This window comes from Desmodus rotundus, chromosome 7 (assembly GCF_022682495.2).
Source record: "Desmodus rotundus isolate HL8 chromosome 7, HLdesRot8A.1, whole genome shotgun sequence".
NCBI classification, from domain to species: domain Eukaryota; kingdom Metazoa; phylum Chordata; class Mammalia; order Chiroptera; family Phyllostomidae; genus Desmodus; species Desmodus rotundus.
The window spans coordinates 104,946,416-104,961,540 of NC_071393.1; the positions used below are offsets into that span (position 1 = coordinate 104,946,416).

Here is a 15,125-nt window from a genome sequence, read left to right on the forward strand (position 1 = left end):
TTTTTCTATAAGGATAAGCCCTGCCTTATGGAGACCCTCCACATCCAATTTGACTAAATTAATATCAGGCTCACTGATTATATTTCCATCTAAAAGCTTTACACAGTCATAAAACTGGGAGAGCTTTTAGAATCATCCAGGTCAAGTTTCTTTCTTCCTATTTTCCCACAATGAATTGCAATGCATTAAGCCTACTAAGCCTACCCATTAGCTAGAGTATCACTGATTGTACTCTTGATCTGATGGCCCATGGAACATTTGTATTGTCTGGGTTCCATTTAAGACAATATTTGGAATGGATGGAATAGCTCAGAACAGGAGAGCAACATTCAAAGTTATCTTCCTTCAGCGGAGAAGAATGTGTCTGGTACATAAGCAATAGGCTCGTTTAAAGAAAACCGGAATTCGGCACTAAAACACCTCTCGGGAACACAGCATTTTCCTCTCCTCTGAGATCCTCAGCTGGTTTCATGAATATTTTTCTCTTGAAACTAAGTTATAGTTGCACAATAAAATGAGAAAATAAATAAGACTTTCATCAACAAGAATTGGTGGAGAATTGTTTAAAATCTTAATTGTGAACTTTCTTTTTACAAGACATACAATATTTGAGAGATTTTGCTAGCAGAAGTGTGGTGTGAGCTGATTGATAGATGTGACTTCGACATCAAATGTGGTTATAATGTACTCTTACAACTGGAATAACTAGATGCATTTTTTTTCATTTAAAAATGGAAATGGAGATTGGCTCTCAATGTTTTTTTTCATATTTGGCATTCATTGGACAATGAAAAATGCCATGGAAATATCTTACATATTAAAAATAAAACCTTGAAGGTTCAGAACTTAAATACACACCTTTTGCTCACCTTTAAATAAACATTTAGGTATATTAAGATCACAGCAACTCACGAACAGCACGTTTGATTTAGGCCATTTAAAATTTTTTGAGGCTAAAAGCATGGGTACAATGTTATGGATTTAAAAGTACATTTGTACGTATACATGTCATTTATTAAAACTTTAGAAAAAGATGTCTTCCTGGGAGTTGAAAGCCATCAGAGCGGGAAGTCTGCTGCAGCGAAGAACAAAAGCATGGCTGCGCGATAGTATTATCTCTGCAGCCGCAGCAGCAGCAACAGCAGCAGCAGGCCCCCTGAGGGAGGGTTTGCGGCGACTGTCTTGTCTATTACACTGCATTTTTATTAGTGACAGGCTCCGTTACTCTGTCAGCTCAGCCAACTAAGCTGTTCCCCGCGAACTCCGTTAAATGGGAGGAGAGACAGAAAGGTAAATTATACCGAGTGGGGCACACGGGGATTTATTTCTCTCCTTGAAGGTGGGCTTCGCTTCATCGTCGGGGACGTGGAGAAATTCCTGGACTGCATTTAACCCAGAAACCCATGCGTCCTATGAATTAGGTTGCTACACATAGGAAAGGCAGTGAAAGGCTTTACGTTGTTTCCAGCTGGGGCCAACAGCGCAGGGTTGGTCAGAGCTGCCTGGCCGGTGCGCACTAGCCCCGGACCCTTTCGGGCCCTCAGAACCCCTACCCGCCGAGTGGAGGTCAAGTCAAAGAGCAAGACCGCAGGGTGCCCCCACCCTCGCCCGCGCAGCCCGCAGCTTAGCTTCTGAACGACCACCGCTAACACTGCAAGGCTCGAGGGCGGGGAGGGGGCGGGGCCTTGCGGGGGCGGGGCTAGGGGCGGAGACAAAGAGGCCGGGCAAGGCGTCGGGAAGTGTAGTTCTGCTAACCCCACTAGCGTAGCCACCCAGGCTCTGCTTGTGAAATGGGGACTACAACTCTCAGGAGTCTGCGGGCCCGATAAGGGAAATCCATGCGCAGTGGGCGCCTCAGCGTATCCTATCAGCGGAGGAGAGGGTGATGTCACCTGCGAGTTGGTAACCTACGAGCGGCTGTGAAGGAAACTGTTTAACCGGATCCCATTGTACCCGGAGCGCAGAGCCGCCTTTCCAGCATGCAGGGGCTGCTCAGGTAAGGGGGATGTGCCGCCTCGGTCGCCGCACTCATTCATTAAGTGGCACCGCGCGGTGGCGTGGGGGTGGGTGCGCTTTTTCGGGCCGGCGCTTGTTTCGCGGCGCGCCTTCCAGCTGCCGCCCTGGAGCTTGCAGACCAGTGGGTAAATATTAAACCCGTCCTTCAGGTTGGGTCTGGGTGGGAACAGGACCTAGAGAGCTCCAGGCTGCCAAGCTGGATTTGGGAAAATGGCTGCAAGCACGGCGCAAAGCGAGGCGAGCACAGAGGAAGGCGCCCCTGAGGATGAGGGTCCCTCCCTCCTTTCTTTCAGAGGAGCTCGGATGCCAAGAGAGCCGGTAGGGTACCAGGTACAGCCGCCTTGCTGCAGTCACTCGGGGGCTCGGGCGCTGGGGGTCGTGGCCTCGGCTGCACGCTGCGGGCACTGCTGCTGTCGGGAACTGCTGGCTGGGGAGGCTCCCGGGGAGAGAATCCTGAGGCTTGGTGGATTCAGAGGTGGCCACAGGCGAGGAGGAACTCTGAGCAGAATCCCCACCACGCCTGGCACCCTCACTTATTCGAAAGGGATGGGACAACTGTAATTCAGGCAAAGTTGTAAGCTAAAGGTTTCAAAAGAGAGAGAGAGAGAGAGAGAGAGAGAGAGGAGGGGAAACCCGCGCTGCGGAAGGAGCAAGGGGTGTTGGCGACTGCGGGGAGGGACGCTGCGCCGCCTGCGGACCGGGTTCCGGGCGCCGCAGAGCGTTCCTGCCCCTGGTCTCTCCGAGGAGGGAGCATCTTGGTCCACCCTGTACTGATTGCTCCCTCGACAAAGAGCACCTGAGCTGGGGTGAAGCGTCTGCCCGCAGCTTTGGGGTGGGAGGTGGTAAAGCAGTGGAGGTGTTGAATTATCTACTGGTAAGGCTTGCTGTGGGGCTGGAGGGCTCGGTGATCGGGTTTTCCCAGCTGGTGCCGGAAACTCAGCTGCTTGTGATGAGCTTACCTTCGATGGGAGACAGGCGCGAGGCCCAAAAACTCTGTGAAGTCCTGTGAAAACGGGAGGATTTCCTTTCCCGTTCTAGCACCCTTGTTCTTTAGCTTACTCACTCGTCGATGAAACCCTGCTAAGCCCTGTGTTCAACTTGCTCACAGCCTGGTGTTCTGTGTCCAGGAATAGATACCCATGCTGCATTTCTCCCAATCACGCCCCCTTTTGCCCTGCTGCCCACCTCCACCCGCAGATGAGCATCAAGAGCAAATGCCACCCGTGACCGTTTTGCTGTCATTAAGCCGGTAGTTTCTTGAGGCTCGAGAAGGACCTAGTGAATTGAAGCGGAGTTTGTCTGCAAGATGAATCCCGTTGCCATGGCGACTCCTGCCGTCGGAATCTTAACTGCTCTCACTGCTGTTTCAATTCGATGTGGCTCTGCGGGCAGCTGGGAGGGAGTGGCCAGTGAGAGCGGTCAAATGCTCGCCCTGGGCCCAGCTGCTCTTTCCTCCTCACTGGTTTCACAGCCCAGGGGTTCTCTCCATTTTCGTGTAAATGGATTGGACACAGTTCTTAGCCCCTTTCCCTCTCAGAATGTCTATGCCTCTCTCTTCACTTCCCTCCCCAGAAATAATTGTTCGGAGCCTTTGTCCTGAGGACTACTCAGAAAATTACAATGGAAAGATATCTTTTCCCCTTTCAGGCTAGTTACTTCATTTTCCTAGTACCGTGTATTATAGTGTTGGAGGTACCTTTCCCACGAGGGAGCTCTCTATTCTGCTTGAAGAGAGCTCCCTGGCCACCAGGAAAGGCCCTCAATTTGACTTAGATGCAACTCCCTGGAAGTTTTTATGGACAAGTAATAACGGAAATTGAATTCTGGAAGTCACTGCCATCCCTTGTGGTTCTGATAAAATCTAAAAGCCTGCCTAGAGGATGCAGGTTCTTGAGAGTGAAGCAAGCTGGCCTGGGATCTAGGAAGCCTGCTCTGGGCCCTAGGCTGCCTATGGCACTACTGGCTACCCCACTGTGGGGTTAGTCGTTTACCTCTGGGGACCTCAGTCATGGGTGATGTGGGGAGAAGGGTACAGAGGGTTTCCTAAAGTTGATTCTAGGTATAAAATTTTGTGACTCTAAGAAGGACTTGGTCATTTTCTTTTGTTTTTTCTCAAAGAAATATGAAATGAGTTTAAACCCAGTTCTGACACTGTGGCATTGGGGTAATATCTCCGAGCCTCACTTGTGTGGCAAAATAACCTGGCTATTCATGGCAAGCCTTCAAAGTGGGCAAGGCAAGACATGTTACTATTTATATTATTTCTAATACTACTATTATTATTTCAGTATATGGACTTCTATTTGTTCTTTTATGTTAGAATTAATTGTTTAGTTTTTGCCTTTTTTGAATGCAGTTATTTGCAACTTGGTTGCATTAAGTGTAATTGATTACACAAGTACTTTGTTTCTCTTCTGCTCTCATTTCATACCAATGTGTGTTATCCCAGATATTGCTGTTAAGGGGGGGAAGTGTGTATCTGTGAGCATCTCTGCATGTGCCTCTGTGTGTAGGTCAATGCTTGGGGGTGCTGTGTGCCAGGTGGTTGGTATTCATCGACTCATTTTAAGTAGGTAGATATTTCCCTATGAGGAAACGAATCAGAAGTTGTCACTTACTCTCTCTGTTTTTGTCCTAGATTATCATCGACTGAAACAAAAATCTCCTTTATCTGTTTACTTCCTGTCTCCCTATAATTCTGACCCCAGTTCCAATGTGTGGAGTTTTCGCCACTCCTCTAAGATCTTTAGAGCAGGGTCTTTGTCTTGTCTACCCGTGCCTCTCCAGCATTTAAATCAGTGCTTGTCCATGGAGTACTTAATAAATATTTGCGGGATCAATATTAAGTAGTAGAGCCATGATTGGAGATCCAAAATCTATATTCTTTCCATGTATAGTTCTGCCATCAATTGTAATATTCCTCTTAGCTTTCTGTCAAGCAGTTTCATCTCAGCATAAACCAAAACTCCTGTCGCCTGTGACTTGAAGTATAAAAGGCCCTTCTGTGTGTTTGAAATGGACATATTTTGTAATTATTTGCTTTTGGAATACATTCACCCATACAGAATTTTTCCCCTATAATTCTTTTTAAAAAGTTTTTATTTATTAATTTTGGAGAGAAAGAGGAAGGGAGGGAGAGAGGAAAAGAGAGAGAGAAAAAATGAGAGGAGAGAGACATCGATTTGCTGTTCCACTTACTTATGCATTCATTGGTTGATACATATAAGTGCCCTGATTGGAGACAGAACCCGCAATATTGGTACATTAGGACTATGCTCTAACCACCTGAGCTACCTGGCTAGGGCCCCTGTAATTTTTAATACAATTCTTATCACCCCCAACCGGACATCTCTAGATTTCTCTCCATTGTCCTATCCTTGGCCTAGATAACATTCCCAGGAGGTGTGTGACAGGAGAACAGAGACCAGGACAAAGATACTTAGAAGCTTTTGCCAGGCCACCAATGGCTCCTGGGGCACCCTTTGGGTACAAAAGCTAGCCAGTAGTGCTCCCTCTGGGATGGAGTTGTTCTCAGTGGGATCAGTTTGTTCCAGGCTGGCTGACCTGAGGGAGGAGCAGGGTGGGAGACACTTGTCCAGTATCTGCAACGTTTGGTGACCATGCGGTGAGTCGGGTTCTGTGGGTTTCCAGAAGTATGAACTAGTGAGGAGGTGTGATGGTGAAGAGGGTGTGGTGGGTTATGTCCTTGGGTGGTGCTTACAGGAGCTCAGTGAGTAGGTGCCAAGGAATTTGAATCCTGGCTTTCTTGCTTTGTGGACACGCTCTGGCTGTTACGAATGTGTGTGTTGTGTCTGTGTGTGGTTTTATGTGAGCTACTTTGCTTAGAAGGCTGCTTTTGTTGGTGGTAGTATGGTCATCAGAACAAATCAGGTGTTTACCAACAAAATATAGGTAAGATCGAACATGTTTCATTTTGTAAATGTTTGGGAGATGGTATAAAGAGTGGCTTTGGCTTGAGAATCTTGAGTTCTGTGAAATCCTTTAAAAAATTACAGCTGTTGGATCAGGGGAAGCGAGCTTTTCCAAGAGCTTGGTACCACTGAGAACTTCAGGTGTTCGATTCAGGAACTAATCACAGAGCTTGTAACTTCCGTGGGGCCCTCCCTGACTTCATGTCGTGCCCCTGGTATCTCCAAGTGTTAAAGTCTGTCCCTTATGTTGCAGGAAACAAGGCGATTTTGCCAAGTTATGTCAGCCACCTTGTTCAATCTCTAGAGGGGGCACCAGCCAAAATGAAAAACAAATTTTTATTTTATTTGTGATTTTTTCTTTGAGTAGACAGTGTGAACTACTGTGACTTATTTTAACATTACAATTTCTAACTTGGTAATGGAGGAAAACTTCTAAGTTAATATATATCTTAAACACTCATTGCTGTTCTTAGTGGTTTTCCCAAGAACTCAGTTTGGAGGCAAGTGATAGCACAGGTAACATTTAAGAAATAGGTAAGGAGGGCAGTTTCTGTCTCTTGGCAGGGCAGGGTGGGGCAGGCCAGGCCTGGGCTGAGGATACTTCTCTTGAAGTTACATTCACTTAGCAGGTGCATTATCTCTTTATGCAGATTGTGTTTAGGATGGCTGAGAGCTGCCGATAGAGATTAGAATTGGAGGATGGATCTTTGTCTCCCCCCCTTCACCCAGCTTCCTCCAAGGCACCACTTAGTACGCCCACTGAAAGAGGGACAGATGATGAGATGGAAGTTGATTTTGGTGACCTACATTCCACTCGACTGTAGCAGACTATTTCTGTAGCAAAAAAAAAAAAAATTCTTTTTACCTTTTTATCTTCTGGCATCCAGGGGAACAGAGAACTGAGCATTTCACAGTGAGTTTACATTCATAGTATCCGTGTCCAAAAATGAGTTAAGTGGGCAATCCTAGAAGCACTGTGACGGGCACACAGAGCCCCTTCCCTCCGTTAAACTGAGGTTACCAAATACACCCTCAGCAGCCGTGGCGAGCTTATTTTCCTTGTTGATGATTGAGCATGTCTGGTTTTTACCTCTGTCTGTGAATTTCTGCAGTAATGGCTCCCCGCAGTTGGGGTGTGCACTCTCCTGAGTGTCTGAATTTTCCTTGTGCTTTCAGATTCAGCTGGAGTGCCACAGCTTCCAGGAAGCCTTCCATGCCTATCCTTCAGCTTTCACCACCCGCCTCTGCTCCTTCTTCCTTAGGGCCCTTAGGCTGACCACACAGCTTAACACTTACAGCTGATGTGATACTAATAGTCAAGGTATGTGAGGTGCTTACCTTGTGCCAAGCCCTTCCTGATACTTTACGTGAGCTTAACCATCGCCCTCTCACAGCAGCTGTATGAAGTAGGTAGTATTATCACCTTTTTACCGGGGAGGAAACTGAGGCTTGGGGAAGTTAAGGAACTTTTCCCAGTTCAGGTCACACAGCTGGTCGGTAGCAGACCAGGTGGGGGACCAGGCAGCGTAGTTCTTTGCACCCTACACTCTGGTCTTGCATCTCTAGTTTTCCTACATATTATATTCTTTTCTCTCCATCAGGTTGGGGGAACCACAGCTTCCTTTGCATCTCTTAATTCTGAAACAGTGCTAGGTCAAGAAATGCTGGGTTGATTGAGAGTAAAAATGCTTCTACATTGAAAGGTATCTTATATGTAGTCTGATTTTCTGGAGCAGAAAATGTTATGTGAAGTTAAAAGTGTTGCATTTGCTTATTTGAATGATAAAACTTTGAACTCCCTTCTGTTTGCTGTGTGAATGATAAGCATATTATATGAAAATGGAAATGCTTATATTCCAAATCTACTTGGAGCCTGTCCAGCATTAGACCCTATTTATGAACGGAGATAACTTTTCAGTAGGTTGAATCCCTTATCTGAGGAAAGCCCTTCTTATCCAGAAAAGGGCCACAGAGCCTGCCTTGCGAGTTAAGACTCCCATAACTTCTTAGCTTCCTTCTTCCCTGTTGTCTTTTAACATAACTTGTAAACGCTCTTGAAGAGAAAATAATGAAAACTTCAGCAGTAGTCAAACATGTAATCTAATATTGGGTATCTTTAGATATTAAACTAAACTTTTTTCCCCCCCACCTCAGAAGAAAGACTTTTATTTATTTTTGCAGTGGAGCAAATTTGGTGCCAAATATACAATTGGAATTCTTTAAAAACATAGTCACTATTGTGAATTAAGTGTGGAAAACTAGGGAAGCAAGTTCAATTTCCAATGTAGCCGGTGTGATTTCCTGACTTACAATAGCTCTTTTCCTTTTGGCTTATAACTGGGTATTATATCACTTTGGCAATATTTAATGAAGACAATTCACTAAAAAACTGTCATTCGGGGAAATAATAGGAAAATTATGCTCTAATAGCATATTGCAAGGGAAGGAAAATAACAACAAAAGACTTGTTAGTCATCAGGATACTCGAACACAACATTCATTCACCAGACATTGATTTCGGAAGCTTTTTTATTTTTTCATTCATCTTGGTACACTTCCTAAGTATGTCATGCACCTTTAGTAACAACCTGAGCTCATTCTGTTCTATATATTGCACCAGGATTGAAGTTGAAGGTGGTTTGTGTTTCTGCCAGGTACACTATTAGGGTCACCTATTAAATGGGTCTTTGTCCTTTTCATTTAAAAAAAAAAATCTGTGACATTGGCAAATGTTGCCCATCTGATGGACTTTCTGAATTTAGACTTCCAAGGGAAGATAGCCCAGATCCGAGCATGGGGGATTGTGTGGGCAATACAGATGTCCATCTTTTGTTTTCGAGATGGATTCTTCTCTTCTGGCTTGTTGGCTAAGCTCTGTTTGTTAGTGACGTAAAATTCAGGTCAAGGGCATGGGTTAGTTTGACTTGTTTTGGAGCCACAAACTGCACCTGTAATCCTAGTCAACTTTTTCTTTCGTTAACTCACCATGCTCTTGGCTACAAAAGAGAGTAGACAGGACACTGTGGATATGTCAGGGCATAGCCATCACTACCAGGGGCAAACAGTGGTGCCATGTTATAAAATGAACCGATGGAGGGTCTTACTCTTTTCAGAATCCCGGGATGGGAGGCAAGGCTTTGCCAGCAGTTTGCGAAGGTACTATATGCTTCTGACAGGTATCGACCTGTGAAGAGTGGGTCAGGACGAGGGGATGCCTCCTAAAACTTGGTCAAAGCCTCATCAGCCTTGTCTTTTCCCTTTCCTGGGGATATGACTGCAGTCACTGGGGGCGGGTGTTTTGGTGCCACTCCTGGGCTTTACTCTTTCTTCATAAAGCTCTTGCAGATGCGCACTCCAGAATAAGAGTGATGGGTGGTGGTCAACATCGTTCACCGGGAGAGTCGGACCGTTCGTACACGTCTAGGCATAAATCTGTATTTGTTTCTCAGAGATTTGGTAAAACCGAGCAGTGGCACGTCCAGACACAAGTTAAGTCAGAACCTGAAGTTCTGTGACGGGGTTAGACTTGGAGCCTCCCTGAACCCCGAGAATGTATTACTAAACTTAGTGTAAAAAGTAAAAGAAAAGGAAATGGACAAATTTCACCATTGAAGGACCTTTTTGCATTCTCCACTTTTTTCTTGGTAGTTGGTGAAATTGTGGATACAGACAATGTCCTGTGGTTCTCTCCAAGGTAATTTACTTTTGTTTAAATGCATTGGCAGTTACCTCATATTAGTAGTTTTGATTTAGGATGATGGTGGCAAAAGAAATAACAATAACATTGGTTTCCTGTTCTGTTTGTATGTGGCAATCCTGATTGCATTGGAGGTAGGCGCCCCCCACCCCCGCTGACACCCCCACCCCTGTATCAGCCAGCACTCAGTAAAACTAAACTAAACTAAAAGTCAGGGTGCTGGAGTTGAGAGTTGAACCTGATGACTGAAATTGCGTCGTGTTTTCAGAAGGTTAAATGAATGGCCTGTTACTATATTTTTGTTTTTAAAATCAAGAATAGAGATTGGATTGGACTGGAAAACCTCTACGACCCATTTGGACGTTTGGAGCTTGACATTTTGTGAGAAGGTGACACTTACAATGACAGAAGTTCCAGGAACAGTAGCAAGAAACTGCCTTGCCTACGACATTTTCTGCTCAGAGATTGATTTAAAATTTAAAAAATACATGTTATTTTTAGTTTAACCCAGTTTCTTCTCAGGCTATGACCGAAGCTTCCTTTCTTCCATATTCCATCTTTTCCTACTACACCCCTTGGATTGTAACTTGAGTCTGGAGGACCAGTGACCTGCGTCCTTGCCAGTCGGCTCTCTTGGCCTCCCCGTAGACAGAGGAAGACTGCGGTCCCCCAGCTTCCAGGTTCCATGCAAGGGGAGCCACAGTCTCCGACCTTACGAAGAAACACATCTTTCCCTTTAACCTCCTAACTTAGGATGGGGAGCTGTATAGCAGCAGAGAGGGGAAGGTTTACATTTTAATTCTCCAGCACTCAGGGTTTGTTTTTTTTTTTTTTTTTTTTTTTTTGACGGAACAAGTTGGGGGAAGTTAGTGGAAGGGAGGACAGAGGGAGTTACTGGGTTTCACTTATCTTATCATTTGTTTCCCACTGGATTGTCTTTGTTTATACTGTCTCTTCAGGCCAGGAATTCCTCCAGCAGAAAGCATGCGTGCACGTGGGGATACTCAGATGGCGCTTCCTTCTTGTGTTCTGCTGACTGGGCTCTCCTCTCTCCCGCCCCACACAAAAGGAGGGCTGGAGACATTTAACCTGCTTTAAATGTTTCCATTTGTGGAAGGGAGATCTTAAAACAGTGACTTGGGGCAAACGTGTTAATGACTTTTTTGATGAGGAAAGAGGGTGATGCTGAGTAGGTTTGAATTAAACATATCACTTATTTATGTTGGTAGAGAGTTTAGTCACAAATTTTTGGCACCTTGAGTGAAATCCCTTTGCCTTTGGTTGCCGCTTTGCAATTGCTCAGAGGAAAAAGAAACACCACCAGTTGATTTTAGGTCCAGATTTGGGTGATCATGGCAATTCCTTCAAGCATCCTGGGCCTCTATTTCCTCCTCTGTGAAACAATGTGAAAATTCTAAAATGTTATGAGAAAGGCAGCAAGCACCTTAAAATAATGACCTCACTCATGTGGCACTGTGTAATGTTGGCGTAATATCCGCTGGATTTCCCTAGAATGGAGATCAGTTGGCCAGAGTTCTTAGAGCAGCGTACCTGAGACCCTGTTCTCGGCTGGAGCTACGCCCTCCAGACACGATCCGTAGTGTGCTCTCCTTAACGGGACCACCTCCAGTCGCCTTCTCCAGTGCTGGCGCTCGGAAAGGTCCATGTGAGGAGGCTAGACAGTGTGCGTGAGGGATCATCTAGTTCTGCTGAAATTGGTAATTCTCTTTAAACCAGTTTGACCACCAGTGGTCCACAGGATGGATGTAGCCCCTGTCATGTTTTCTTCGGCCAGCACAGTGTTATTCTTAAAACCGGAGTGATCTTCATGAGCATTTATGCTTGGGTTTGTCACTGACCTCACCCCGCCCTCGTGCTCATACACAGCCACTCTGTTTGCGTGATATTTCTCTAGCTCCTTGGCCCTCGAAGGCATTTGGGTTTGTGGCCCTTGTTTTAAGCCACATTGAATTGTGATGGGAGTCTCTTCAAACATTTATCCAGCAGAGGGGCTGGCAGATGACCAGTCCAGGATCTTGCAACCTCAGCGCTTCTGTTGTGCGGGGCTGTGCTGTGCGCTGTGGATGTCTAGGGGCATCCTTGGCCTCTGCCCACTAGATGCCAGTAGCCACTGTTCCCCCAGTTGTAATGACCAAAACCATCTAGACATTGCCAGATGTCCCCTGGACATGGGGCAGAATCGGCCTCAGTTGAGAGCCAGCTGACAGATTTTGCATGGTCTGAGAACTTTAAACACTGGACCAAGCTTGGATATTTAGGGATAAATTGGAATTCATCTGGGAAGCCCAGCTACCCTGCTGTTTTTATTTATTTGGGCAGTTGGTTAGAGCAAAGTAAGGTCAGTGGATTAGGCCGTTAGGGGTCACTTCTCCATTCTTCCATGACCACTGCCTGGGAGGCCAGCCACATTTTAAGGACATGTCCTTGGTCACAACAGGGGACTCTGTGAGACACTGGTGCCGGGTCAGGTCAAGCCCACCAGGGCTAGTGGGTAAACAACTTTGAAGCCGGGGCCTGTGTTGGTGGGTCAGTGATGTTATCTGTGGGTAAGGAAGATGAAGCTTTTGGGGAAAGGAAAGGTCATCTCTGTCATTATTGCCAAAGGCCAAAATGTTTAAAAAAAGAAAAAAGAGCCTCCAGCCCTTAAAAATGACAGCTTATCTTAAATCAGCAGTGTGGGAAGAGCTCTGAAAAGGATTAGCAGAGTGACATTCCACTTTTTTTCTCACCCTTAACACAAGAAAGTCTTTAAAACTCCAAAACTTGGGCTTTGGCAACACTCAAACTTGCGTTGCCCTCTCAGAAAAACGTTGATAAGATTTTCAGTGTCCAAAGGGAGAATGTTGTGAAGTTTTCAATGAACCAACCCAAGCTCAGTTCCTGAACAGCTAATGCAGAGATAATGCTTGGGGAGGCACAGGGTTTCAATTAAAAGGTAAACCAGAGTCCCTTCTCAGAGGGAGAGGTTGGACTGCTGAAGGGATCCATGGGTTCCTCTTCCCGAAGGCTGTGTCGTTTCTGCACCCTGGGTGTGCACATTTGTTCATGGTGGATTTTAAAAGGAGGTGCCTAGGGGTTTTGATTCAGTAGATCTGTGGTTTGGGTCCAACCTCCAGGATACCTCAAGCTCCCCAGGTAATTCTGGTATTTAGCCAGGACTGAAAGCTAGTGAGAAGAGCAAACCACGATCCTACATTTGGGAAGTATGGCAGATGTGTGCTGGGCCCAGATGGCTGGCTGGTTAAATTTTTTGTTTTTAAAAATTTTACCTCCATTTTGGCTTGAATTTTTTTTTTTCACTTTTCTAGAATTTTGCATTTGTGAAAAGAGATTGCTCATTTACCTGTGGTATATTGTGTGTTATCTGATACGTGAAACCTGAAGTTTCTGATAATCTGGAACCTGTATTGTATTTTTCAGGCTTTACTGAAAAACTTGTGGAAGTGATCTTTTTTCCAAGATGCTTCCCTGAGAGGATTCAATTTGCATATTAACCTATTGTTTAAAAGCTAAGGAAACAGACTACCCTATCACAAACGACCCACAGCAGGAGGGCGCTGGAGAGGAAGTAGGTGGGACAGTAATGGTCAATGCTCTTCCTAGCTTCTGTTTTAGAAAACTCTAAATTCTCTAGGAAGGTCTAAATATCTCACAGTTAAGTTTAACGCAGGGAGTTTCCCATCAGACTTTTCTCTCTGGCATCTTAAACATGCGGTAGTTTTGTTTCTTGCAAGTTTCCTTCTTGAACAGAGTCCTAGCGTAGTTATAACCGCCAAACATGGGAAATAGAATAAAATGGCTCCTCTCACTTGGATTTTGCTTAGAATTTTAGATCCAGATTTCTTTCAAGCATAGCAGAGGCAAGGGAATGAGTAAGTGTTGGGGGAAAATATTATACTGGTCATTTTACGGACTATCTCATAAACCATGGAAGCAACATTTTAAAACATTATTCATTGTAGCATGTAAAAAAATGTTTCAATGTTGGGTGTGAACATTTCAGAATGCTGATTTAAATGCCAGATCTTTTCCTTTGGAATATAGAACTCCTGTTTTACTTAACTAAAGCTCGGATCATGCTCTGTTGTCAGCTTCAGAAACAAAAAAATTACGTTGTGCAATAGGCTAAGAGTCCTCCCAATGAAAGACTCATTGCTTTCACTGGCAAGTAGTTTCATGTTTTGCTTATTTGATTCACGTTCGTGTTTTCAAAGGAATGTTCACAGCATTAGTTATAGGAAGCAATACTCTACAAATCACGCTTTTCTAGTGTTTGTTATGCCTGTACGGCAAATCTTCTATCAGTTTTAAAAATATTTTATTTATTCACTTTTAGAGAGAGGGGAAGGGAAGGAGAAAGAAAGGGAGAGAAACAATGATGTGCGAGAGATACATTGATCAGTTAGTTGTCTCTCACATGCCTCAACTGGGGACCGGGCCGGCAACCCAGGCAAGTGCCCTGACTGGGAATCGAACTGGCGACCTTTTGCTTCGCAGGCCAGCACTCAATCCACTGAGCCACACCAGCCAGGGCCCTTCAGTTTTTTTCATTCCTCAGTGCTGATTTTGTGTCTCAGGTGATCAGTGCTTTCTAGTGCTCGAGAAAAATTTGTTAGCTTGACATGGTATTAAATAAAGAATGACAAATTAAAAAGTCTTACAGGGCTTCTTTATAGGGCAGTGAAAATCTTCTAAAATTAGTGGTGATGGTTATGCAGTTTGTAGATAGACATCTGCCCCCCCTTATCCACAGGGGACAGGTTTCAAGTCCCCCAGAGGATGCCTGAAACCATAGGTAGTACCAAACCCTAAACGTGCTCTGTGTTTCCTGTACACGCATACCTGTGGTAAAGTGCAATGTATAAACTAGGCACAGCAGGAGATTAACAACAGCTAATCATAACATAGAGTAATTATAAAAATACACCGTGATAAAAGTTACGTGAATGTGTCTCTCATACTTTGTACTGTACTCCCCCTTGTGAGGATAGGAGGTGGGAAAATGCCTGGTGAGGAGATTAAGGTGAATGACCAGGTGTTGTGATGCAGCCTGTGATGTGACCTCCTAACGATCTGTCAGGAGGGGGTCATTTGCTTTGAGCGTGTTGGTGGTTGAGTGTCAGGAGCAGGTGACACTGGCTGAGGAAATTCAGTATTTTCAGACCATGGTTTACTGTTGGTAACTGAAACCAGAGAAAGCGAAACCACGAATAAGGTGTGTGTGGGAGTTACTGACTAAAACCCACTGGACTCTACATTTTAAATGGATGAATTTTATGGTATGTGAATTGTCTCAATAAAGCTGTTATTTCAAAAAAAGAATTGGACTAAGTTGAACTTTAGAAACATAATTTTAGACCTTAGGGATAATACCTATGATTTTTCCATTTCTTTTCCTCATGTATATCTTAATTATTCCTCTAAATAAATAGAAGTATATCATGAACAAAGAATAGTTG

The 15,125-nt window shown here is 44.8% G+C and overlaps 1 protein-coding gene across 5 annotated transcripts in view; it reads left to right on the forward strand.

Moving 5' to 3' along the window:
• The first annotated feature begins 1,817 nt into the window (after nucleotides 1–1,817).
• Nucleotides 1,818–15,125, forward strand: part of DAAM1 (dishevelled associated activator of morphogenesis 1) — a 150,700-nt gene continuing 137,392 nt past the window's right edge. For 2 of the 5 annotated variants that reach the window (XM_045202018.2, XM_045202020.3), the window contains exon 1: nucleotides 2,166–2,346. In XM_045202018.2, the coding sequence (XP_045057953.2) occupies nucleotides 2,227–2,346 (120 nt within the window). In that variant the 5' untranslated portion in view covers nucleotides 2,166–2,226. Of the gene's footprint in view, nucleotides 1,997–2,026; nucleotides 2,142–2,165; nucleotides 2,347–15,125 lie in introns of those variants that run through there. The other 3 variants (XM_024567810.4, XM_053929185.2, XM_045202019.2) reach the window with 3 other exon arrangements.